Source organism: Oncorhynchus masou, chromosome 4 (assembly GCF_036934945.1).
Source record: "Oncorhynchus masou masou isolate Uvic2021 chromosome 4, UVic_Omas_1.1, whole genome shotgun sequence".
NCBI classification, from domain to species: domain Eukaryota; kingdom Metazoa; phylum Chordata; class Actinopteri; order Salmoniformes; family Salmonidae; genus Oncorhynchus; species Oncorhynchus masou.
Window position 1 is genome coordinate 11047580 of NC_088215.1, and position 27939 is coordinate 11075518.

Genomic DNA, 27939 nt, shown 5'->3' on the forward strand with positions numbered 1-27939 from the left:
TATTTTTTTCATTAGTCCACCGTTGATACAGTCCCACAATGCTTTTTCATGACAGCAGTCAAGTTTAAGATATTGGACTTTCAAGAAGAAAATGTGTCACCGGCCACATGGTGATGCAGGTTTTTTCCCCTTCAAGTTCGGGAGTCTTACATGTGCAGAGACTTCTGGGCCTTGGCAGCCTCCTCCTTGGAGCTGTATCGCACCACAGCGTTTCCCTGGGTCAGGAAGAGGTGGAATGTGATGAGGGGGCCGTGCTGCATGCACAGCGTCCGCAGGGTGGAGCCGTCTATCTGGGGGGTGAGGTTCCTCAGTACCAGCCAGCTACTGGTCCTGTTGGAGCTGTCTGTGCTCCAGGTGGTGCACTCTGAGAGAAACAGAGAGGGGAATATGATCAGTCAATATTCAGGTCCTTACAAAATATAAATCAATCATTCTTGGTCAATAACTTGTCTTCTATTGATGACAACATATTTGTATGTATGTACATAAGTTGTCCTTGTCTATGCATGTTATTTTTTTTTAACAACATATTTCCATCGTCTCATGTAAGCACTTTTACACTTGTACTACTACCACCACCTCAGTGTGACCTTAGGACTCATGCCAAAATAAGGTCACACACAGTTTAGGTTCTCTTTGAAGCCATGACAACAGTCCTTTAAGTCTTCTCTTGTAATCCGCAAGACTTCAGTATGACAAGGGCCTCTAACCACAGCGGGGTGTGTAACTGCTCCACCTTACTACAGCGAGTGACAAGGAGAGGAGCTCAAAACAAAACACGGGGGAGAATCACACTCTACAACAACCACACCTAGGAACATTACATGCTTGTGGTGCTATGCTTCTTTAGGCAAATGTGTCAAAAACATTATGTTTGGGTAGGATGCTGACAGAGCACAAAGTAAGGTCAGCTCAAATCCACAGTCAATGGTTTTCAATCCATCTCAAAATGACTGATTTTCCTCTACTAGGTATAATACCAGGTTTAAGTCTTTCCAGGCTTGTTACAGAGGAACTCCGTCGGTCTATATTTCAGGCTGAGGAGTTGTACTGTGGCATCTCACCTGAGGTGTACGAGCTGCTCCAGCCTTGGGCCAGGCCCAGGGAGTTTCCCCCCCAGGTGGATGAGGGCTTGGCTGGGTTGGTGAGGCCGGGAGGTGGCCTTGAAGGGGCTGTGTTGTTACGGGGCCCCTGGGGGACCTTCCACAGCTCGTGGGATAGAGAGGCCTGGGAGGGGTGGGAGATGGGCCCCGGGGACCAGGCGGACTTCATGTCAGATAGCTTACCTGAGAGCGAGAGAGAAGAGGAGAACCTGTGAGATCCTGTTGTAGAGATGGAGACCCACTATGAAGCCTATGTACTATGACAGATTATTTGAAATCTAACTTTGGGCAAAGTTTTAAAAAGATGCCCCCTATTAACAGGTTGTTCATCAACAAGAAACCTCTTGACTTCATGGGTTTATATGAGTCATAATGGAGAACGCATTGAGGACTACAGGAAACATGAATGTAAAAAGAGAATGCAGATCACTCAGACATTTAAAAAGGGGGACATTTTTCAAGTATTCGTAGCAATTCTCAGTGGGTTGCTTAACGGCAACAAAAATGTCACGTCAACACATATTTATGAATAGGGGTCTAGGGCCACAACATTCAAAGCATTTCTTGATTCAAACACTCAAAACTTTTCATTCCATGAGGAATACAATGCAATCACATCGGGGAGCACTTGATACACCGGCACTGGGTAGTTGGTAGTAGGATTAAATTAGGCAAAGGAAGGATCTATCTACCGTAACACTCAACAAACACAGACCACACACAAACAATAGGATAAAGGTGTGTTGCTATGGTGGTAATTAGGGGGGGTGGGGGGGGGGTGGTCAAGCTTGAGGACCATGGGTCAGCATGTCCACATAGGGGGCTGGGATCTGTACCTGCACTCTCCTCATCCGGGGAGGACAGACTGAAAGAGCTAGTGTAGCAGCCACTGACTGGCCAGTCCGTGGAGGGGGCAGAGCACCGTTCTGAGGCGGTGAAGGAGGGGAGGAGCCTAGCCGTGGTGGCCCATTGTTATGGACAGAGGGGGTGGTGGGGAAAGAAACATGTACAACTTGATTTAAAGAAGGTGTATAAATACAACAGGGCCTGTGCTACTGGATGACACGGTCACAACAAGTGAGGTAGTACTGTAGCCCCTTCAGTGCCATGGAAAGGAATAGGATATAAGCTTAAAGTTGTCAATAAAGTAACACAAGTCAACACCTGTTTGAGAATCAACAGCAGAGACCTGCTCTGTTAATGAGCATATACAGTCTGTATCTTAAAGCCAACTAACTACAGACCCAGTCTCTCTGATTGATCCTCACCTCCGCTGCGGTCCCGGAGCAGGTAGCGGTTGACGTCCTGGATGTTGGTGTTGATGGTGGGGCCACTGGGAACGCTTCCTGGAGTCATGTTGGGGTCGTTCTCGGGGTCAATGTTCTGCAGGCCCTTCCAGGGCACGCCAGGACAGAACTCTGAGGAGACAACATGGAGGACAAATAGTTATTTATCCTTTAAACTCAACTAATGTTGTGGGGAACAATTTAAATCAGATTTTTTCACTTTCTAAATCTTTTCTCTCTAAAATCAAAACAGTTTAGAAGAGTTTAAATCTCTTTTCTTTGTCCTCTATCAGTAACGTGTGTCAGGATCACGTGTGAAATGTTTGATCTGATTGAAATGTCGGTCTTTTCTACCAACCTGGGGGCCAGTTGATATTCGTTCCATTGGTGATCTGATCCTTGGGGCTCTTCCCTGGTCCCTGGCCCCAGCTGTCAGGGGGAACCAGGGGGGAGGTGGGAGACTCAGACCCACCCATCATACTGTATGGGCTGTAGGAATCATCCATGTGGGGGGGCTTTCCGGGGGCCCAGGTTAGAAGCAGCAGATATGGCACCTAGGACAAGTCAAAGGAACTCATTAATTCATTCGACAGACATTTAAAATACATACAGTACCAGTCAAAAGTTTGGACACATCAACAGGTGTGCCTTATTCATTTGCGCTCTTAATGCGTTTCAGCCAATCAGTTGTGTTGTGACAAAGTAAGGGTGGTATACAGAAGGAAGACCCAGAGTTACCTCTGCTGCAAAGGATAAGTTCATGAGTTACCAGCCTCAGAAATTACAGTCCACCAAGGCACAACATCGCAGTGCTAGCTGTGCCACAAGAGATCCTGGTTCGAGTCCAGGCTCTGTCTCGGACGGCCACGTCCAGGAGACCCATGGGGCGGCACACTATTGGCCCAGCGTCATCTGGGTTAGGGGAGGGTTTGGCTGGCCGGGTAGTCCCTGTCCTATAACAACTCCTGTGGCGGGCCAGAGCATGCACGCTGACACGGTCACCAGGTGTACGTTTTTTCCCCCCGACACATTGGTGCGGCTGGCCTCCGGGTTAAGCGGGCATTGTGTCAAGAAGCAGTGTGGCATGGCTGGGTCGTGTTTCGGAGGACGCACAGCTCTCGACCTTCGCCTCTCGAGTCCGTATGGGAGTTGCAGTGATAGGACAAGACTAAGCTACCAATTGGATACCAAGAAATTGGGGAGGAATAGAAAAGAAAAAAAGTAAATTAAAATTGCAGCCCAAATAAATGCATCAAAGTTCAAGTAACAGACATCAACTGTTCAGAGGAGACTGTGAATCAGGCCTTCATGGTCGTAGTGCTGCAAAGAAACCACTACTAAAGGAAATCAATAAGAAGACTTGCTTGGATGAAGAAACACGAGCAATAGACATTAGACCGGTGGAAATGTGTCCTTTGGTCTGTTGAGTCCAAATTTGAGATTTTTGGTTCCAACCACTGTCTTTGTGAGTCGCAGATTAGCTGAACGGATGATCTCCGCATGTGTGGTTCTCACCGTGAAGCATGGAGGTGGTGTGCTTTGCTGGCGACACTGATTTATTTAGAATTCAATCACACTGAACCAGCATGGCTACCACCGTATTGTATTCTGCAGCGATACACCATCCCACCTGGTTTGCCCTTAGTGGGGCTATCACTTGTTTGTTTTTCAACAGGACAAATCAAAATCAAACTTTGTCACATGCTCCAAATACAACAATTATGTCAAGAAAGAGTTAAGATTTTTATCCCCACAAAAAGTAACAGAACGGCTATATACAGGGTGTACTGGTACTGAGTCAATGTGCAGGGATACAGGTTCGTCGAGGTAGTTTGTACATGTAGGTAGGGCTGAAGTGACTAATAATAATAATAATAATAATAATAAACAGAAGCAGCAGTGTACTAAACAAATGGGGGGGGGGGGGGGGTCAATGTAAATAGTCTGATGGCCATTGATTAATTGTTCAGTAGTCCTATAGCTTGGGGGTAGAAGCTGTTAAGGAGCCTTTTGGACCTAGACTTGGTGCTCCAGTAACGATTGCAGAGAAAAGTCTGATGAGGGTGGCTGGAATATGACAATTTTGGGGGCTTTCCTCTGACATTGTCTAGTATATTGGTCCTGGATTTGAGGTCGGCCGATTTTCAAGTTTTCATAACAATCGGTAATCAGCATTTTTGGACACCGATCATGGCCGATTACATTGCACTCCACAAGGAGACTGCGTGGCAGGCTGACTACCTGTTATGCGAGTGCAGCAAGGAGCCAAGTTAAGGTGCTAGCAAGCAATAAACGTATCTTATAAAAAACAATCATAATCACTAGATAACTACACATGGTTGATATTACTAGTTTATCTAGCTTGTCCTCCGTTGCATATAAATCGATGCGGGGTCTGTTAATTTCTTTGAATCACTTCACGCCTACTTCGCCAAACGGGTGATTTAACAAATGCATTCGTGAAAAAAAGCACTGTCGCTGCACCAATATGTACCTAACCATAAACATCAACGCCTTATTTAAAATCAATACACAAGTATATATTTTTAAACCTGCATATTTAGTTAATATTGCCTGCTAACATTCATTTATTTTAACTAGGGAAATTATCACTTCTCTTGAGTTCTGTGCAACAGAGTCAGGGTATATGCAGCTGTTTGAGCCGCCTGGCTCGTTGCAAACTGAAGACCATTTCTTCCTAACAAAGACAGACAACTTCGCCAAACGGGGGATGATTTAACAAAAGCGCATATGCGAAAAAAGCACAATCGTTGCACGAATGTACCTAACCATAAACAATGCTTTTCTTAAAATCAATACACAGAAGTATATATACTGCTCACAAAAATAAAGGGAACACTTAAACAATGTAACTCCAAGTCAATCACACTTCTGTGAAATCAAACTGTCCACTTAGGAAGCAACACTGACATTAAATTTCACATGCTGTTGTGCAATTGGGATAGACAACAGGTGAAAATAGGCAATTAGCAAGACACCCAATAAAGGAGTGGTTCTGCAGGTGGTGACCACAGACCACTTCTCAGTTTCTATGCTTCCTGGCTGATGTTTTGGTCACTTTTGAATGCTGGCGGTGCTTTCACTCTAGTGGTAGCATGAGACGGAGTCTACAACCCACACCAGTGGCTCAGGTAGTGCAGCTCATCCAGGATGGCACATCAATGCGAGCTGTGGCAAGAAGGTTTGCTGTGTCTGTCAGCATAGTGTCCAGAGCATGGAGGCGCTACCAGGAGACAGGCCAGTACATCAGGAGACGTGGAGGAGGCCGTAGGAGGGCAACAACCCAGCAGCAGGACCGCTACCTCCGCCTTTGTGCAAGGAGGAGCACTGCCAGAGCCCTGCAAAATGACCTCCAGCAGGCCACAATTGTGCACGTGTCTGCTCAGACGGTCAGAAACAGACTCCATGAGGGTGGTATGAGGTGGGGGTTGTGCTTACAGCCCAACACCGTGCAGGACGTTTGGCATTTGCCAGAGAACACCAAGATTGGCAAATTCGCCACTGGCGCCCTGTGCTCTTCACAGATGAAAGCAGGTTCACACTGAGCACGTGGCAGACGTGAGTCTGGAGACACCGTGGAGAACGTTCTGCTGCCTGCAACATCCTCCAGCGTGATCGGTTTGGCGGTGGGTCAGTCATGGTGTGGGGTGGCATTTCTTTGGGGGGTGGGGCGCACAGCCCTCTGTGCTCGCCAGAGGTAGCCTGACTGCCATTGGGTACCGAGATGAGATCCTCAGACCCCTTGTGAGACCATATGCTGGTGCGGTTGGCCCTGGGTTCCTCCTAATGCAAGACAATTAATATTTCATTCATTCAGATCTAGGATGTGTTATTTTAGTGTTCCCTTTATTTTGAGCAGTGTATATTTTTAAACCTGCATATTTAGTTGAAAGAAATTCATGTTAGCAGGCAATATTAAACAAGGGAAATTGTGTCACTTCTCTTGCGTTCATTGCACGCAGAGTCAGGGTATATTCAACAGTTTGGGCCGCCTGGCTCGTTGCAAACTAATTTGCCAGAATTTTACGTAATTATGACATAACATTGAAGGTTGTGCAATGTAACAGCAATGTTTAGACTTATGGATGCCACCTGAAAGAAGAAACGTTTTCGAAATGATAGTTTTCGGATTTGACCATATTAATGACCCAAGGCTCGTATTTCTGTGTTTTATTATATTATAGTCTGATTTGATAGAGCAGTCAAATCCAATTTTATTTGTCACATACACATGGTTAGCAGATGTTAATGCGAGTGTAGTGAAATGCTTGTGCTTCTAGTTCTGACAATGCAGTAATAACCAACAAGTAATCTAGCTAACAATTCCAAAACTAAACTACTACCTTATAGACAAGTGTAAGGGGATAAAGAATATGTACATAAAGATATATGAATGAGTGATGGTACAGAGCGGCATAGGCAAGATACAGTAGATGGTATTGAGTACAGTATATACATATGAGATGAGTATGTAAACAAAGTGGCATAGTTAAAGTTGCTAGTGATGCATGTATTACATAAAGATGCAGTAGATGATAGAGTACAGTATATACGTATACATATGAGATAAATAATGTAGGGTATGTAAACATTATATTAGGTAGCATTGTTTAAAGTGGCTAGTGATATATTTAACATCATTTCCCATTATTAAAGTGGCTGAAGTTGAGTCAGTGTGTTGGCAGCAGCCACTCAATGTTAGTGGTGGCTGTTTAACAGTCTGATGGCCTTGAGATAGAAGCTGTTTTTCAGTCTCTCGGTTCCAGCTTTGATGCACCTGTACTGACCGCGCCTTCTGGATGATAGCGGGGTGAACAGGCAGTGGCTCGGGTGGTTGTTGTCCTTGATGATCTTTATGGCCTTCCTGTGACATCGGGTGGTGTAGGTGTCCTGGTGGGCAGGTAGTTGGCCCCCGGTGATGCGTTGTGCAGACCTCACTACCCTCTGGAGAGCCTTACGGTTGTGGGCGGAGCAGTTGCCATACCAGGTGGTGATACAGCCCGACAGGATGCTCTCGGTTGTGCATCTGTAGAAGTTTGTGAGTGCTTTTGGTGACAAGCCAAATTTCTTCAGCCTCCTGAGGTTGAAGAGGCGCTGCTGCGCCTTCTTCACGATGCTGTCTGTGTGGGTGGACCAATTCAGTTCCATCGATGTGGATATGGGGATGTTCCCTCTGCTATTTCCTAAGTCCACAATCATCTCTTTAGTTTTGTTGACGTTGAGTGTGAGGTTATTTTCCTGACACCACTCTCCGAGGGCCCTCACATCCTCTCTGTAGGCCGTCTCGTCGTTGTTGGTAATCAAGCCTACCACTGTTGTGTCGTCCGCAAACTTGATGATTGAGTTGGAGGCGTGCGTGGCCACGCAGTCGTGGGTGAACAGGGAGTACAGGAGAGGGCTCAGAACGCACCCTTGTGGGGCCCCAGTGTTGAGGATCAGCGGGGTGCAGATGTTGTTGCTTACCCTCACCACCGGCCCCTCAGGAAGTCCAGTACCCAGTTACACAGGGCGGGGTCGAGACCCAGGGTCTCGAGCTTGATGACGAGCGTGGAGGGCACTATGGTGTTAAATGCCAAGCTGTAGTCGATGAACAGCATTCTCACATAGGTATTCCTCTTGTCCAGATGGGTTAGGGCAGTGTGGTTGAGATTGCATCGTCTGTGGACCTATTTGGGCGGTAAGCAAATTGGAGTGGGTCTAGGGTGTCAGGTAGGGTGGACGTGATATGGTCCTTGATTAGCCTTGTTAAAATCCCCAGCTTCAATGAATACAGCCTCAGGATATATGGATTCCAGTTTGCAAAGAGTCAAATAAAGTTTGTTCAGAGCCATCGATGTGTCTGCTTGGGGGGGATTGAGCGATGGTAGGCAGCAGCAGGCTCGTAAGCATTCATTCAAACAGCACTTTCCTGCGTTTGCCAGCAGCTCTTCGCAATGCTGTTTATGACTTCAAGACCATCAACTCCCGAGATTAGGCTGGCAATACTAAAATACCTATTAGAACATCCAATAGTCAAAGGTATATGAAATACAAGTGGTATCGAGAGACTTAGTCCTGTAATAACTACAACCTAAAACTTCTTACTTGGGAATATTGAAGACTCATGTTAAAAGGAACCACCAGCGTTCTCATGTTCTGAGCAAGGAACTTAAACGTTAGCTTTTTTACATGGCACATATGGCACTTTTACTTTCTTCTCCAACACTTCGTTTTTGCATTATTTAAACTAAATTGAACATGTTTCATTATTTATTTGAAGCTAAATGGATTTTATTGATGTATTATATTAAGTTAAAATAAAATAAAAAAAGTGTTCATTCAGTATTGTTGTAGTTGTCATTACAAATAAATACATTTAAAAATATAAAAAAATAATAATAATTCAGCATCAGCTTTTTTTGGTCGTCCAATAAATCGATATCGGTGTTGAATAATCATAGTCTTTCGACCTCTATCCTGGATGGCAGGAAGCTTGGCCCCAGTTATGTACTGCGCCATGCACACTATCCTCTGTAACGCCTTATGGTCAGATGCCGAGCAGTTGCCATACCAGGCAGCAAACGCAACCGGTCAGAATGCTCTCGATGGTGCAGCTGTAAAACTAAGGATCTGGGGACCCATGCCAAATCTTGGAGGAAAATGTGTCCATCAGGAAGTCCAGGATCCAGTTACAGAGGGAGGTGTTTAGTTCCAGGGTCCTTAGCTTAATGATGAGCTTTGTGAGCACCATGGTGTTGAACACTGAGCTGTAGTCAATTAACAGCACTCTCACATAGGTGTTCCTTTAGTCCAGGTGGGAAAGGGCAGTGTGGAGTGCAATTGAGATTGCGTCATCTGTGGATCTGTTGGGGCGGTATGTAAATTGGAGTGGGTCTCGGGTATCCGGGAGGAGGCTGTTGATGTGAGCCATGACCAGCCTTTCAAAGCACTTCATGGCTAACGATGTGAGTGCTACGGGGCGGTAATTATTTAGGCAGGTTACCTTCACTTCCATGGGCACAGGGACTATGGTGGTCTGCTTGAAACATGTAGGTATTACAGACTGTCAGGGAGAGGTTGAAAATGGCAGTGAACTTGCCAGTTGGTCCACGCATGTTTTGAGTACGCGTCCTGGTAATCCGTCTGGCTCCGCGTTTGTGAAAATGACCTGTTTAAAGGTCTTGCTCACATCACTACCGAGAGTGTTATCACACAGTCGTCCAGAACAGCTGGTGCTCTCATGCATACTTCAGTGTTACTTCCCTCGAAGCGAGCAATAGTAGGCATTTTGCCTGTAATCCATGGCTTCTGGTTGGGATGTACGTACGGTCAACTGTGGGGATGACGTCGTCAATGCACTTATTGATAAAGCCGATGACTGAGGTGGTGTACTCAATGCCATTGGATGAATCCCAGAACGTATTCCGGTCTGTGCAAGCAAAACAGTCCTATAGCATAGCGTCAGCGTCATCTGACCACTTCCGTATTGAGCGAGTTACTGGTACTTCCTGCTTTAGTTTTTGTTTGTATACCGAAGGATAGAATTATGGTCAGATTTGCCAAATGGGAGGGCGGGGTGGAGATTTGTATCCATCTCTGTGTGTGGAGTAAAGGTGGTCGAGTTTTTCCCCCTCTGGTTGCACGTGACATTTAAGTTTGCCTGCATTAATGTCCCCGGCCACAAGGAGCGCCGCTTCTGGATAAGCATTTTCTTATCGCCTTATACAGTTGGTTGAGGGCGGTCTTAGTGCCAGCTTCGTTTTGTGGTGTTAAATAGACGGCTAGGAATAATATAGATGAGAACTCTTGGTAGATAGTGTTGGGAGTCTGGAGTAAACTTTGAACATTGTTATAGGAACATTATTTACACAAGAGACATGAGGTATGCCATAATAAAGCTTAGGAGGGGCTGAGTACAGGGAAAACAATCACGTGACAGTACTGATAAGGGGAGAAACCGTTGAAGGCTCATATCATAGCTTCTTGTCCTGCCGGTGCATGCAAAATCCCGCCAGCTCTATATTATCCATGTCGTCGTTCAGCCACGACTCAATGAAACATTAGTTTTTACTGTCCCGTTGGTAGGATAATCTTGATCGTAGGTCATCGATTTTATTTTACAATGATTGCACGTTGGCCAATAGAATGGGATGGCAGTGGGGGTTCGCTCACTCGCTTCTGAATTCTCAGAAGGCTGCCGGAACTCCTCCCCCCTTTTCTCAGGCTTTTCTTCGTGCAAATGACAGGGATTTGGGCCTGCTGCCGAGAAAGCAGTATATCCTTTGCGTCGGACATGTTAAAGAATACAGCTTCCTACAGTTCGATGTGAGTAATAGCTGTTATGATGTCCAGAAGTTATTTTCCGGTCATAAGAGATGATAGCAGCAACATTATGTACAAAATAGTTAAGTTAAATGCAAAAAAAAAAAAACAGATCAAAATAGCACAGTTGGTTAGGAGCACGTAAAACCACCCCCCGGCGTCATTCTACCTACTACAATGACAACACACTTCCAGGCTGTGTAAGGGCTATTTGACCAAGGAGGAGAATGATGCAGTGCTGCATCAGATGACCTGGCCTCAACTCAATTGAGATGGTTTGGGATGAGTTGGACCGCAGAGTGAAGGAAAAGCAGCCAACAAGTGCTCAGCATATGTGGGAACTCCTTCAAGACTGTTGGAAAAGCATTCCAGGTGAAGCTGGTTGAGAAAATGCCATGCGTGTGCAAAGTTGTCATCAAGGCAAAGGGTGGGTACTCTCAACAATCTCAAATATATTGATTTGTAACACTTTGTTGCTACATGATTCCATAGTTTGTCTTCACAATAATTCTACAATGTAGAAAATAGTAAAAATAAAGAAAAACCCCTGAATGAGTAGGTGTGTCCATACTTTTGACTGGTAATGTATATAGATGTTTCAATCATAAAGGCTTAAAAACATGGCAAAGTAAGAGTGGTTGTCAGTGTTGCTCTTAGTGGAGTATGGAGAGCAAAACACTGAACACTGGGTCACAAGGATACATCCAGATGAATATCAACGTGAGACATCACTTGAGAAATAGAAATGGATTTAAAAAGTAATTTTAAATGTCAGACACTAAAGAGAAACCATTGATTTCATACTGAATACTTCCAGTTGAGATTTCCCACACCGTTTCATCACTGAGATATGTGGAAACATACAAAGCCTTCGAGTAATAACAACCCCTGTTTACTGGTACAAGTTGATTACTATAAGGGCAGAACAGCAGCTTGTTGCTCGCGCCACAGTGGGAGAGGTTAGGGGAGGTAGTGTTTGTGGCTCACACGTTCAATTTCCAGTGTTAACGTGTCTGTTGTCAATGCAAAACTGTGTGAAAGAAACCCAGAGAATGTCTGTTGGCTGGTGAGAGAGTTGGTGTGAAATACGTTAATGTTATTCAGAGTGAGTCAAATAAGTCACTATGTTGGGGAAGAAAATCGACTAAGTGATCAGAAAACCCCATTTTTCTACCGAGATGACTAATAGATTGATTTCTTGTTTAACAGCGTGTATATGTTTATTTATTGCCACCCCCCCCCCCCCAGGGACAACATCATTTAATTGAGACTTCAAAGTTCCTAATGTTCCTCCTACCGTGCTTATTGAGGTTGGGCTCCATGTGAGAGGAGTTTCCAGAGAGGCTGTCCATGGAGTTGGCGTGGGTCCACTGGGACAGACGGGACTGGGGCTGGGGAGGCTCCTTCATGGACAGGCCCCCCACCTCCATGCAGTTTACATTCATGTTTGGATTGAGTCCAGCTAAGAGAGAGACATCTAACATTGAATACACAGCTCAACACAAACCAGATAGATAAAAGACATTGCAGGGACTTATACTGACGTATTTAAGGCTTACTAATTATACAAACAGCTTGTTTGTGAGAGATGTAGAGAGAGCATAGGGGCTGAAGGAGTGCGTGTGTGAGTGACAGTGTGAGTGCTGGACTCACAGAGGGGGTAGGGGCTGTAGGAGTTGGGAGAAGACTGCGGCTCTTTGGTGTGCAGGTCGGAGAGGCCCGGTGCCTGGGGGTGGCCTGGGAACGAGTCCAGGGCTGATTTGCCTTGGCCGGGGTGCAGGCCGGAGTGGGAGCCGGGGGGCTGCTGCTTCATCAGCAGGGCCTGGTACAGCTGACGCTGGTGCTGTTGGATCTGCTGCTGCATGTTATTGATTGTACGTGCAACCTGGAGGGGGGGGGGGGGGGTTGAGAAAGAAACAGAACAGGAGAAAGAGGGGGACAAAGGAGAGAGAAAGTGAGGGCATAAGTTTACAATGACCAAGACCAACAGACCTTGGCATGACTCCTACAATCAGCACCTCATCAACAGTCACTTATCTGGTGGGAAAAGACTGCCTTTAGTGCAGGCGGTTCCCAAACTAAGGGTCTATGAAAATGGATAACACTGAATTGATGCTATAGTTAGCAATCAAGAGGAAACTGACTGAAAGATCATACTCTCCACTTTATTCTCTCCAAATGGACGTTAGCTTTGAGGGCCGAGGTGCATTGACTTTTGTCAGGGGATGCTATACACGAGGACATATTGTTCTGTCTCACGATTCCCGAGCACGAAACAGCACAGGTGATGTTCAGCGTGGCTATATTGACGAAAAACTGATTCCACTCTAGTTATGAATGAGTCTCCCTCTACCATATGGACGCATTGTATGATACACCCACCGAGTTAAAGCAACTGGCAGCAAGAGCGCAGAACTCCGATACACAGCAGGTAACTTCGACTGTAAACTACATCGCGCACGCCTGTTCCCAAACTTTTGCGGCGATATGGGATCAGAGCATGACAATGTTCCATTTCAAACCGAGGCTTGGTGGTTATCGAGGGGGAGTGTGGGAAATACTTTTTAATTGAGAGGAATTGTCATTGGCAATGGATATTATTATTATTTTTTTTTTTTAAACAGACTTAGCTGAAAATGAAACATGTCTCCTTGCCTATGTAACAGACATATTTGGGAAACTGAAAGCAATCATGCAGGGCAAATAGGGAAAAATGATGAGCGGCCAAATCAGCGAAATACGTTTGTGATCATGAATCAGTTGATGGGTCGGTAAGTGAAATGGAACAGCTGACCGAGCTGCGATGTCAAATCAAAGTTTGTTGTCACGTGCGCTGAAAACAATGCTTACTTACAGGCTCTAACCAATAGCACAAAAAAGGTATTAGGTGAACAATAGGTAGGTAAAGAAATAAAACAACAGTAAAAAGACAGGCTATATACAGTAGCGAGGCTATATACAGTAGCGAGGCTACATACAGTAGCGAGGCTATATACAGTAGCGACGCCGGTTAGTCAGGCTGATTGAGTGAGTATGTACATGCATATATGATGAACAGAGTAGCAGTAGCGTAAAAGAGGGGTTGGCGGGTGGTGGGTGGGAAACAATGCAGATAGCCCGGATAGCCACTGTGCGGGAGCACTGGTTGGTCGGCCCAATTGAGGTAGTATGTACATGAATGTATAGTTAAAGTAATTATGTATATATGATAAACAGAGAGTAGCAGCAGCGTAAAAAGATGGGTTGGGGAGGCACACATCCGGGTAATCCAGGTAGCCATTTGATTACCTATTCACGAGACTTATTAAGTTTCTTCCTAGGTTTTGGCCTTTCTAGGGAGCTTTTCCTAACCACCGTGCTTCTACACCTGCATTGCTTGCTGTTTGGGGTTTTAGGCTGGGTTTCTGTACAGCACTTTGAGATATCAGCTGATGTACGAAGGGCTATATAAATACATTTGATTTGATTTTGACTTATGGCTTGGGGGTAAAAAATGTTGAGAAGCCTTTTTGTCAGGCTTGGCACTCCAGTACCGCTTGCCATGCGGTAGTAGAGAGAATGCCATGCGGTAGTAGAGAGAATGCCATGCGATAGTAGAGAGAATGCCATGCGGTAGTAGAGAGAATGCCATGCGGTAGTAGAGAGAATGCCATGCGGTAGTAGAGAGAATGCCATGCGGTAGTAAAGAGAATGCCATGCGGTAGTAAAGAGAACAGTCTGACTGGGGTGGCTGGGGTCTTCGACAATTTTTAGGGCCTTCCTCTGACACCGCCTGGTGTAGAGGTCCTTGATGGCAGGCATCTTAGCCCCGGTGATGTACTGGGCCGGACTCACTACCCTCTGTAGTGCTGCTGCTCCAGTTTCAACTACCTGTCCCAGAACTGCTGTTTTCAACTCTCTAGAGACAGCAGGAGTGGTAGAGATACTCTTAATGATCAGCTATGAAAAGCAAAGTGACATTTACTCCCGAGGTGCTGACTTGCTGCACCCTCGACAACTACTGTGATTATTATTATTTGACCGTGCATGTCATTTATGAACATTTGAACATCTTGGTTATGTTATAATCTCTACCCTGCACAGCCAGAAGAGGACTGGCCACCCCTCATAGCCTGGTTCCTCTCTAGGTTTCTTCCTAGGTTTTGGCTTTTCTAGGGAGTTTTTCCTAGCTACCGTACTTCTACACCTACACTGCTTGCTGTTTGGGGTTTTAGGCTGGGTTTCTGTACAGCACTTTGAGATGTCTGCTGATGTACGAAGGGCTATATAAATACATTTGATTTGTAGTGCCTTGCGGTCAGAGGCTGAGCAATTGCCATACCAGGCAGTGATGCAACCAGTCAGGATGCAGTCGATGTTGCAGCTGTAGAACCTTTTTAGGATCTCAGGACCCATGCCAAATCTTTTTAGTTTCCTTAAGGGGAATAGGCTTTGTCGTGCCCTCTTCACGACTGCCTTGGTGTGTTTGGACCATGATAGTTTGTTTGAACCTGAAGCGCTCAACCTGCTCCACTACAGCCCGTCGATGAGAATGAGGGCGTGCTTGGTCCTCCTTTTCCTGTAGTCCACAATCATCTCCTTTGTCTTGATCACATTGAGGGATGTTATTCTGACAACCCGGCCAGGTCTCTGACTTCCCCCCTATAGGCTGTCTCGTCGTTGTCGGTGATCAGGTGCAAACTTAATGATGGTGTAGGAGTCGTGCCTGGCTATGCAGTCGATGTGACCGTATGTTGCAGACAACGCATTCACGGGTCACTATTGAGGAGTTTCGGTTGGTCTCAAAAGGAATACCGTGTCGTCTCCCTCCAAGAATTAAAACTCATAGTACGCCAATTCAGTGCGTTCGTCTGCATTAAAAACAAATATCGATCCAGGTTGGATGTGACAGGAGAGATGAGGTGCGCACTGTGGACCACACCCCTCGACTTTGAGAAGCGCAGACGCGACATGCATCAAGCACACCTATGTCATTAGTGGTGGTGACATAATTGATCTTATGTCAGACACTTGTAATTGACTCATAGCCCCACATTAAAAGTATGTGATGGTGAGTTGAGAATACAAAACAGAAATACTGTCAGAATGTTTTGCAATTGACTGCCATGGCCCCAATTTTAAAAGTAACCATTGGCTGTTAATCACAAGGTTGGGGTCGAGAGAACTTTCAGATATCAAAATGGGGTCACGTGCCAAAAGCGTTTGGGAATCCCTGCTTTAGTGTCTTCAGATTATTTTAGAGAAGTTCTCAATTTGCAAGAAAAAAAGGATCCAACCACACAAGCAACCAACTTCTGTAACCACTTCTCCATATATTCTAGAGAAATAGCAAGTTTGAGCAACTGGAGGTGCTTTTGACAAACACATTTCCCCTGACTCACACGCAACTAAGTCAGCATATCCGGTCGAGTTCAACACTAATCGTAAACAATACAATTTATAGCACATATTTACGGTTTTATAGATTCTTTAAATCGTCATTTCTAACTTTGTCAATGATCAAAAACTGTGCACGCTGATTATTTTTGCAGATGTTGTAGCTTAGACCCGATTTTGATATTATCTTTGGTGTTTGAGTTGTTGCCTGCCATTGGTTGAGACACCATGCTCTTCAACACAGGGTGGATGTTCTGAAATGGGAATACATTTTAATATGTCAACTTTCAAAATGGTAGCAGGTCCACACATCAGAATGTTGACTTGAATGGGATATATCAGTTGTTTTACATTATACTTTAAGTCTTCCATAGGAAACAGAGATAAATGTCTGTTCTATTATTTGTTTTATGTTGACATTCAATGGTGGGTGGACCAGCGGCCATCTTCGTCGGAGCAGTTGGAAGTAAACATTTTAATTCAAATGTCAATGATATACCAGCTAAATTGCACCGGTTTGAAGGGTTATGTCCATTCTGTTTCTAGGATTGAAATGACACACCTCGATTTCAAGAGCATGCTGTCTCAATCGATTGCGAGCACAAAAACAACAACTCAGACAACTCAAATCGGGTCTAAGCTTCAACATATACCCGAAATGCAAAAATAGAGAGATAGAGAGAGATATATATATATATATATCTCTCTCTATCTCTCTATCTCTCTCTATCTATCTATAAATAAATATATATATATAAATAAATAAATCAATTGAGGTTATGAAGTTTTAGATAACATTAAAGGATGTAATTTTTTTATACTTGACATTTTCTCTTGAAATGATAAAATAGTTTGTAAGCTTTTAAATGATATCACGCTCAACGGTTTGTCTTTTCCAGTGATGAAGACATAGATGTATGTAGGGTATGCAAAATGGGTCAACTTTGAGCACCTCCATCTTCTCACTTTCTGACCACTTATACCATGGGCAAATATGTATGGAAAGTTTAGTTCAAAATCAAAAAGTGATTGTAATCAAATGGAACGACCCAGAGGGTCACACAGTGATGAGAATGTATAGGGGTTGAAACAGGGGCCTCTTACTTGCTGCTCTTGTTGTCTGATGGGGCCCGAGACGTTGCGCTGAGCTTGCATCATCTGCTGCTGGATTTGTAAACGCTGGTACGCCTAGAAACAGAGAGAAAGAGAGACGGAAAGAGTCAATGCAAGAGAGCGAAAGGCAGAGGGAGACGAAGAGAAAGAGAGAAAGGGTCATCACCTTATCCAAAAGACTGGGGTACCCCTGAGGGTGTCCATAAAAAATACAATAAGAATAGCCCATCCTGTCTGGTTCGGTGAGTATGAACCCTGTTTCTAATGCAGACAAGCCCATCCTGTCTGGTTCGGTTAGAACAAACCCTGTTTCTAATGCAAACAGGCCCATCCTGTCTGGTTCGGTGAGTACGAACCCTGTTTCTAATGGAGACAGGCCCATCCTGTCTGGTTCGGTGAGTACGAACCCTGTTTCTAATGCAGACAGGCCCATCCTGTCTGGTTCGGTTAGAACAAACCCTGTTTCTAATGCAGACAGGCCCATCCTGTCTGGTTCGGTGAGTACGAACCCTGTTTCTAACGCAGACAGGCCCATCCTGTCTGGTTCAGTTAGAACAAACCCTGTTTCTAACGCAGATAGGCCCATCCTGTCTGGTTCGGTGAGTACGAACCCTGTTTCTAATGCAAACAGGCCCATCCTGTCTGGTTCAGTTAGAACGAACCCTGTTTCTAATGCAGACAGGCTCATCCGATCTGGTTCGGTGAGTACGAACCCTGTTTCTAATGCAAACAAGCCCATCCTGTCTGGTTCAGTTAGAACAAACCCTGTTTCTAATGCAGACAAGCTCATCCTGTCTGGTTTAGTTAGAACAAACCCTGTTTCTAATGCAGACAGGCTCATCCTGTCTGGTTTAGTTAGAACAAACCCTGTTTCTAATGCAGACAGGCTCATCCTGCCTGGTTCTGGGAGTACGAACCCTGTTTCTAATGCAGACAGGCTCATCCTGCCTGGTTCTGGGAGTACAAACCCTGTTTCTAATGCAGACAGGCTCATCCTGCCTGGTTCTGGGAGTACGAACCCTGTTTCTAATGCAGACAGGCTCATCCGGCCTGGTTCGGTTAGAACAAACCCTGTTTCTAATGCAGACAGGCTCATCCTGCCTGGTTCTGGGAGTACGAACCCTATTTCTAATGCAGACAGGGGCCTTTGGCTTGTACTCACCATTTGCAGTTGCTGAAGTTGGTACAACAGGGTCATTTGTTGAGGGTTTATTGGTGAGGTTAAAAGTGCAGGGTTCAGACCAATGTTTTTCGCGGCAAACTGCAAGAGCTGTGCTTGAACCTGGAGGGGAGGACAAGGAGACAGATGAGAGTTGTTCAGAACATCTCAAAATATCTTAAAACAGAGTAAAGCAGTCATGGAGAGAGCCTGGGGTTGGGGGACAGAAAACGTGGTGTGTGTGAACGGAGAGAAACTTGGCTGAGGCATAGTGTGTGTGTGTGTGTGTGTACCTGAGGGGTGAGAAACTGAGGCACTTGAGCGCGTAGACTAGGCTGGGAGGAGCCGAGAGGCGGCACTGACGGCTGAGGAGGAGGCTGCTGCATGGCCCGGGATAGTGCTGCTCCACTGCTGCCCAACATTCCACTCTGCATCTAGACACACACACACCAGAGAGGAAATGACTAAATGTCAATAAGAGTTGACATGACAATCACTCAATCCACTCATTCCCTCCAGACATTCGATGAATAGGATGTCCCTCACAATACACAACTCTGGCTCACAGTGTCTCAGAGAAACCACAAATAAAGATTTTCCACCACTTCCCAAACAATCCAGGGTCCATTTGAAAGAAAATAGGTTTTCAACTAAGGTCTACCGCATTGAACCACTGACCAATACTGGAGAAACTGGCACATTTGGAGTGCATTCAGTTGGATTAAATGGTGATTGTGATTAAATGATAGTGCTCTTTAAATGCCCCAAGCAATATGCCAATAAAGGAAAATGGGACTTATGAAGTAAAGAGAATTATGTTCAGTGTCAGACAATAAGTTGTTCAATCCAATACTGTTATGACAGAGTTACAGTGCTTTGTTGGGCTTTCAAGGACTCTTATGTTCTATAAAGGACTCGTATTTCTATGGCGGCTCCTCTCTGTAAAGTTGATGATACAAAAATTATCCCATTTCAATGGGCTCCGCAGGAAAGGTTACGGACGTAACGACCCTTGAGATAGTGGTGGAGAGCTGAATGGAGTTCTCAACTCCATTCAAAGTGTTTTCCCTTTAGTGTCGCATATCGAGGCCACTCAATTCTCCAGCTCCTGGCAATGGGTTCATGAAGTGTGGGTGTGAGAGATTGTCATGTAAGCACGTGTGTGGTTGTGTATGTGCTACTGTATACTTATCTACACTAAATGTGTTTGTGGTTATGCATACATCTGTGTGTGTGTGTGTGTGTGTGTGTGTCACAGACGGGACCTGAACCAACGTCTTAACCGCCATAATAGGGCCGAGGGTGAAACTAATCACAGGAAGGGCTACCTCATTACGAGACTGAGGTGCAGCGCATGCGTTTCACCTCCCCCCCCCTCCTTACCTGTCTGTTGTTCAAGTTCTGCATGTTGAGCCCCGGGGCGCCCAGGGCCAGCCCAGGCTGAAGGTTGTTAACCAGGGGGAGCTTCAGGCTGACGGGAGAAGGCAGAAACGGTGAGGGGGGGGCGTCATCTGACAGACCACCGTCCTGGAGCCAGGGAGGAGGGGAGACAAGATCAGTCAGTAAATCATTTCAGTTAAATCAATCACTTTTGTTTGTGTATGGTACGCTTTACAAAGGACACAGTCAACTTCTCGTAATCCCAATCGCGGTAATAAGAAAAGGTGGGACTGAAACAAGACCCCTGTATTTTCACCATTCATAGGCACGTGCGTTTGTGGTTTAATCCTTCGTCAATGGACATGTCTTTCACTAGCTGTCTTTCTATTGGACATGACGGCTGTCGATTCCTGATACAATGCTAGTGGCATTCATATAGTACCTTGTCTAGGAATGGGCTGCGGTCCGAGGGGTCTTTGGAGAGGACCTGGGGACGGCAACCCAACGGCTTGTTCATCCCGTTGTTGTAGTCCGACATGCCCATGCCCCGCTTGTCCAGTTCAGTCTTCTTCTCCAACAAAGCGCCTTGGGAGAGAGGTCAGATAAATATGGAATGCGCATACACAGCAACAAGCAGAAACACACGTAGATGTGCGCCCACACACAGTCAGACACACACACACACAGGGAAAACCTACTCATGGCCTGGTCCAGGTTCATGTCGTTGCTCTTCAGAGCCTCCTCGGCAGGATCCCTCTGTAACACAATGGCAACACGAGACACCCAGTCAGTGACAACTTCAACTATACAATACACTGACTACATGCTTGATACATACATTTAAATGTGTGGATTCTGAAACAATTTGAAATCATTTCAAATACTTCATATCTGTGCTTGACTGAAATTGCCTGGTTTAAAGGACAAAATAATTATCCCAAAACACACACACCCCCCCCCGGCACTCCAGGAGGCTGGAGCAAAAGTAGTTGAAATATATCAAATAGTATTTGAACCCAGGTCTAATTCTGACATTGCAAAACGAATCACATTCATACCGGGAAGCCCATGTCCGTGAGCTGCTTGATGAGACGGTTCATGATCCAGGCTTCGTCTGGCTGGTTACCCATCTTGCCCTTGGGCGGGCCCTTCTTGGGCGGCTGGCCCCACGAGTTACAGGAGGTGCTGCTCTCCTGGGAGGCGGGGCTGTTCCACATGTCTCCGGCGTCAGCATCCCATTGGCCAGAAGACATGCCCATCTCCTCCTCCCTCCCGCCTCCCCAGCCATCTTGCATAGATTTGGGGGCTGGAAGAGGAGCAGTGCAGGGTAAATGTCCTGGATATGAATACCAAGTAAAAGTGATTTAGTAAGTGCCTTGTTGTAATATAGCTGGTTCATTGAAATCTGACTGCAGTGCCCAAACAGTAGTATCAAGCTAACCTTAGTATCTGTGTTTCTGCTCTACCAGTATACTGCAGTCGAGTCTAACCTTAGCACTGTACCATGTGACTAATACACTTTGATTTCACTTTTGAATGCTTGCAAAGATCAAGGGCAACCCCTTTGCGTGCAATTGGAATGCAACCACTTGGTGCCAGTATTGTCACACAAGTCCCTCCTTTTCTTGTCTGCCTTCAAGTATAAAAATTCATGCAATAGCAGACATCACCGTGACCTTCAAGACATCTAGAAAAGCAAATCTTTAACAGAAGCTTTCAGGTACTTACAAACACAATAGAGTATTTTTATTTACTGATGAGTAAGTGAGTGTTAACCATGTTTGTACACCAACGGCATGTGGTCCTAACCTGGCTTGCAGGGTGCAGGTCCAGAGGGTCCGTTGTTGCCCCTCCTGTAGGGTCCATTGGGCTCGTGCCCCCCATCGCCCCAGCCTCCAGGAACACCGGGGGGTTTGCCCCAGGCAGAGGTGCCGTTGTCCACTGCAGGAGAGGGGCCAGCGGGTTCCCCCCATGCCATTTCTGGCTTGGGCTGCTGGACACTGGGCAGCTCCCCCCAGCCTGGGAGAAGAGAGGGAAGGACATATTTATAAATGTATGCTTTAAAGTGATGTGTGCGTCACTTTATTGCAAGTATATTCACTTACAAGACCAGCAAACAGTGATCAACAGACATTGTTAGCAGTTGCAGTCTGGCAGTCTAGTTTTAATGCCAGTCAACTGGTTCCATTACTGATGAAAAGATAACCATAAAACTACTGAGGAACAGTGTGTGCTCGCTTCCATTCATTCACTTGCACTACACCCCGTTCTACTCTCAATCCTCAGGCTTTTCCTCCTTGTAAAACAGTGAGCCAAGTTGTTACATGTTAATCAGGGGCAGTATGGCTGTGTACCAACTGGCACCCTATTCCCTATATAGTGCATTACTTTTGACCAAGGCCCTTCGGACTCTGGCAAAAAGTAGTGCACTATATAGGGAATAGGGTGCCATTTGGTACACAGCCATACTGCCCCTTTGGGCTCTGGCAAAAAGTAGTGCACTATATAGGGAATAGGGTGCCATTTTGGACGTAAGCATAGGTTGATGCGGTGCCATGATGCTGCTATATATAGTCAGAGGGCTTTCAGCCTACGACAGAAGAGTCAGGCCAAGAGAGAGGGCGAGAGGCAGAGGAGGACGGCCGTGACTGTTTAACTCCTGGCCCAGCTCCCAGACCCTCTTGTCTGAGCTGGCTGAGTCCACCGAGGAGCACTGTGAGCAGGCAGACCAGAGCAGTGTGTGCCAAGCCTGGCTGATCAGTCTCTGGTTACTGGGGTTGTACACAGAGATAAACAGCAGGGGGCACTGGTCTCACTCTCATCCATAACCTTTCAGCGAGAACAGTGACACAGTCAGCTTTCACTGAAGCGTTTGTCTTTGCAGTGGGGTGCCTTGAAAAGCCATGGCACTGTGCATGTTCTAGAATGCTGAGCGATTAGTGCTTTTTAAGGTCGGTTCGGTTTCTACACATTTTCAATTCCAATAATTTAACATTAAATGCACTATGCATTATGTGGGTTGAATGCTGCCACATAGAACAAAACAATTAATAAAAGTCCCATGATGGCAGTGACTGCCCATTAACTGCTTATGAACCTTCATTCACATTACTTTACTCAAATATTTCACTTTAATTCCAAGTGATCATCTCATCTCTATAGAGCTGCTGTCTATACTGTCTGACAAACCCACTATTTTAGTAGTTCTTCAAAGTAAATAAAGGTATACTTTAACGACTGCTGAAAAGCAGCCATCAATCACTTAGATCACACATTTTCAGGTAGAGAGACCTTGCTATGCAACTCTCTCTTGATCACACATTCTTCGGTCTCTTATGTAGCAGGCGTAAAAGAAACAGACAGGACAAGTAGGCACATAATGGATTATGGTCATTGTAGGCAATTACCAAACTCCCTAACACGTTGCACAGTTCGAGTGTCATCCGTTTGATATCTAAAGAAACTGTGTAATGTGCACATTGAGCTCACAGAAAACCCAAAACCAAATGGAATTTAAACAATTGAACCATGTCGCTCAATTTGTTGTTTAAAAAAAACGATGAATCGCACCAATATTCAATGACAAAATATACACTTGAACGTTGGATATTTCCTCAGACATAAGTCTCTCACTTGGAGTCTTTCCAGTATAGGTTAACCACAGGGCTAATACCACAATACATTACAGCGGTGCATAATAACCAGTTTTACAGACATTTCAGAAAAGTGAGTGGGGTCAGTTTCTTACCTGGGTTGGCCATAGGTGGTCTGCCCTGGGGTCCACTGCCCTGGTGTGGGGCGGCGGTGTTGGCGGATCCATTGTTGTTCCCGTGGTGCTGGCTGTGTGGCGGGGGCTGTCCGTGGTGCGGGTGGTGGTGGTTCATGTGGTGGTGATTGTTGTTACTAGGGGGAACGGAGGAGTGGTTGTGGCTGTTGTTGACGGCCATGCTTCCGTTGTTCTTAATGGTCGGCGGCTGGGTGGGGGTGTTGCCTTGGTTACCGTTACCTCCAGTGGGGTTGTTGCGGTCCCACATATTCACGGTCTTGTTGTAGGCGCTGGGGTCTCCCCATGTGGACGTGCCGTCATCGATCTCCATCTTGCGGCGGATGGAGGGAGGAGAGGGTTCCTCCCAGCCGGTGGGCTCCATCGCTGGGTCGGGTTTGGCTCCGGAGCTCCCCGGGCCCCAGCCGGGGTTGGAACTCTGCCTTACAGATGCAGGGCCGCCCCAGGACCCCATGCTGCCTCCTCCTGTTCCAACACCTCCACTATTTCCGTTGGGGTTTTCCTGGGGCTTGGAGCCCCATCCTGGTGCTGGGCCGTTGGGGCTTTCCTGGGGCTTGGCGCCCCATCCTGGTGCTGGGCCGTTGGGGCTTTCCTGGGGCTTGGAGCCCCATCCTGGTGCTGGGCCGTTGGGGCTTTCCTGGGGCTTGGAGCCCCATCCTGGTGCTGGGCCGTTGGGGCTTTCCTGGGGCTTGGAGCCCCATCCTGGTGCTGGGCCGTTGGGGCTTTCCTGGGGCTTGGAGCCCCATCCTGGTGCTGGGCTGTTGGGATGCTGGGTCTCCACCCAGCCACCACCTCCAACAGCAGGGGCAGGCTTCGACGCCCAGCCGCCCCCATTTCCTCCTCCACCTCCTCTGGGGCTGTCCTTCCACCCTCCTCCTCGTCCATTTCCTCCTTCTCCTTCCCACATGTGGCTGGAGGATCCATTCTTCTTCACCTCGGCCGGTTCTCTCCACTCTCCTCCATTGGAGCCGTTGGAGCCATTGGAGCCACGGCTGCCACTTCCGTGACCAGAGCCCCAGCCGTGGGAGGACTTGGGACCCTCTCCCCAGCTCTGGGACTGGTTCTGCTGGGTCTTGGTTGGCCCTTCGTCCCAGGTAGGGGAGGACTTCCCCTCAGGGACGCCCCAGGATTGAACTCCACTCTTGGGGCCATTGTTTGTGGTGTTGTGGCCTTGGGCCATGGGCTCCCCCCAACCACTGACGGAACCGTTGGGGGCCTTGTTGACAGGCTGCTCCCCCCAGCCTGAGGGTGGAGGGCCTCCCCAGCCTGAGGGGCCCTCGCTCTTGCCTCCGGAGCCCCCTGAGCCTGGCCTCTGAGATGGTCCCAGGTTGGGGTTGGCTCCCCCGTTCCGGGGGTCCGGTGGGGATCCGGAAGAGGGGCTGCTGGAGCCCTTCCAAGTGTCCCCTCCAGCACCACCCCTCATCTCGCTGGTCTTCCTCTCGTTGGCGGCGCGCTGCTCCTCCATCTCCCAGGAGGTGTGCTGGCGGACGGGCGTCTGGCCCCAGCCTGTGTTGCAGAGCACCCGGGGGTCCAGGTCCTGCCGAGGCAGGGGAGGGGGGCCTCCGTCCTCGCTGCCGGTCCTGTCCCTGCGGTGGGAGCGCCCCTCGCTGCCGCCGCTTCCGCTACCCTCACTAGTCGGGGCCGGGGTTGGCTGGCCCCAGGAGCTTACCTGCTGGTCCTGGGCTGGGCCATCTGAGGAATCCCAGCCTCCTTTGCCCTCTCCTCCACCGCTGGAGGGTTTCCCCCAGTCTCCTCCCCAGCCTCCTTCTCCACCGCCACTACCGCCTCCTCCGCTGCCAGAGTGGCCCCAGCCGGACATGCCTCCGGAGGGTGCCGAGTCCCAGCCTGAGTTTTTGGAGTCAGCGGAAGTCTTGGTGTCTCCGTTGCCCCAGACGGAGCTCCCTGCGTCTCCGTTGAGCTGGGAGGACTCAGTAGGGGACTGGCCTCCCCAGCCGGGCAGCCCGTGGATGGGGCTGAGTGGCTGCTTAGTGTGGTGGCTGTTTTGTCCATCAGTGTTAAGGTTGGGATGTTCCATGCTGCTGAAAGATACATTCTTATTGGAGGACGGGGCATCAGGGCTCATCATGCCTCCCCAAGTGCTGCTGCTGCAGTTCTCGTCCCCTACCAGGCTACCGTTGCCCAGGCTGCCGTTGGGAGGTAGTGAGGCGGGGTTGGGGCCACCTCCAGCCCCCTCTTGCCCCAGCACGGGCCAGGCCGAGGGGTTGGCGTTGGGGTTCAGGTTCAGGCTAAAACTGGGCTGGGAGTTCCAACCGGATGCTCCTCCACCCCGACCCATGTTGGGTCCTAGACCGTCAGGTTTGGCTCCCTCAGTGGGGCCCATGGTGATGGGGCCTGATCCGGAGCCCCAGCCCCTGCTGCCGATGGCTCCAACTCCCTGGCCACCGCCAGGCTGCATCATGTTAGTGACGTTAGCTTTGAGAGAGGGGTAGTGGGCCTGCTGGCTAGTAGCCCCCGCGGCTATGCTCATGTTGCTGCTGGTCTCTGGGTTTGTACAGTCAGCAGCTGTGGCACATTCTGAAGAATTCGCTGGTCGGCTGTCGCTGCTGCGACTGATGGAGGGCCAGGCCTCTGTATCGCTCCCGTCAATGATCACTTGATCCCAGCTACTACTGGTGGTGCTGCGGTCGGTGGCTGGTGGTAAGGCTCCCCAGTGGGGATTCTCATACTGGGCACCAGGACCACTCTGGAAGGGCAGGTCTGGAGGAGAAAAAGAGAATGATATATATATATATATATTATATGTGTGAGTGAGAGAATACCATGTAATAACCTCACTCAGCTCCTAGAAGAAGTCATTGTAATGTCTCCCCTTGGTTGGTTAAACTGTTACCATCCGACATGGCAGCAGTCAGAGGAGAGCGACGGTCACGCTCTCCTGGTCTGTTCTCCAGTCAGATGCCTGCCTTAATCAGAATGTACAGCAGACCGTGCCCCATATCCTATTAGCTATGGCAAATCCATATATTCCTGCTTTGGGGCAGTCAGATGTGGAGTGGCTGGGTGAGCGATAGGAGCCCTCCCTCTCCCTAAACCCTCCTTCCGTCCTACTCTCCCTCTATGCGAGTGGGTGAAATGGAACTCCCTTTCCTCCCACCTGCTCTCGCAGTCTCCTCCTGAACTGAGAGGCCCATCAGTCTCCCCTAGCTGTGGCTGTGAAAGGAAGCCCAAGTGGAAAGCTGCTCACTTATTGGAACGAAACCAAGATGGCTCCCTCCTCCAGCACTCCCTACGCTCCAGCAGGTCCCCACAAAGCACTAGACCCAGCGACACTCTTGACACTGTGGAGACCGCAGAGTAGAGGTCGACCGATTAATTAAGGCCGATTTCAAGTTTTCATAACAATCGGAAATCGCCATTTTTGGGCACCGATTTGGCCACCTTTATGGAACACATTCTTATTTTTAATGACGGCCTAGGAATGGTGGGTTAACGACACATTTTCACCTTGTCAGCTCAGGGGATCCAATCTTGCAATCTTACAGTTAACTAGTCCAATGCTATACGACCTGCCTCTCTCTCGTTGCACCCCACAAGGAGACTGCCTGTTACGCAAATGCAGTAAGCCAAGTTAAGTTTCTAGCTAGTATTAAACTTCTTATAAAATCAATCATAATCACTAGTTAACTACACATGGTTGATGATATTACTAGATATTATCTAGCATGTCCTGCGTTGCATATAATCTGACTGAGCATACAAGTAACTAAGTATCTGACTGAGCGGTGGTAGGCAGAAGCAGGCACGTAAACATTCATTCAAACAGCACTTTCATGCGTTTTGCCAGCAGCTCTTCGTTGTGCGTCAAGCAGGAGAGGGACGGAAGCTATACTGTTACACTTGCAATAAAGTGCCTCTAAGAACAACCAATAGTCAAAGGTATATGAAATACAAATGGTATAGAGAGAAATAGTCCTATAATTCCTATAACAACTACAACCTAAAACTTCTTACCTGGGATTATTGAAGACTCATGTTAAAAGGAACCACCAGCTTTCATATGTTCTCATGTTCTGAGCAATGAACTTAAACATTAGCTTTCTTACATGGCACATATTGCACTTTTACTTTCTTCCTCAACACAGCATTATTTAAACCAAATTGAACATGTTTCATTACTTATTTGAGGCTAATTGAGGCTAAATTGATTTTATTGATGTATTATATTAAGTTAAAATAAGTGTTCATTTACTATTGTTGTAAATCCCCGAGCTGTCGTTCTGCTCCTTTACAGGCAGTTAACCCACTGTTCCTAGGCCGTCATTGACTTGCCTAGTTAAATAAAGGTAAAATAAATGTCAAAAATAAAATTTGGGGGGGGGGGGGGGGGGAACAAATATGGCCGATTAGCCCGGTATCGGCCTTTTTGGTCATCCAATAATCGGTCGACCTCTACTG

The 27939-nt window shown here is 47.2% G+C and overlaps 1 protein-coding gene across 1 annotated transcript in view; it reads right to left on the reverse strand.

Moving 5' to 3' along the window:
- Positions 1-27939, reverse strand: part of LOC135520397 (trinucleotide repeat-containing gene 6C protein-like) — a 45366-nt gene that overhangs the window by 6848 nt on the left and 10579 nt on the right. The window contains 16 exon segments of the mRNA XM_064945940.1: positions 151-364; positions 1065-1286; positions 2372-2521; positions 2748-2914; positions 2916-2943; positions 12009-12173; positions 12365-12596; positions 17192-17275; positions 18363-18482; positions 18653-18793; positions 19743-19886; positions 20182-20324; positions 20438-20495; positions 20798-21045; positions 21549-21758; positions 23488-26241. Coding sequence (XP_064802012.1) covers positions 151-364; positions 1065-1286; positions 2372-2521; positions 2748-2914; positions 2916-2943; positions 12009-12173; positions 12365-12596; positions 17192-17275; positions 18363-18482; positions 18653-18793; positions 19743-19886; positions 20182-20324; positions 20438-20495; positions 20798-21045; positions 21549-21758; positions 23488-26241 — 5080 coding nt within the window.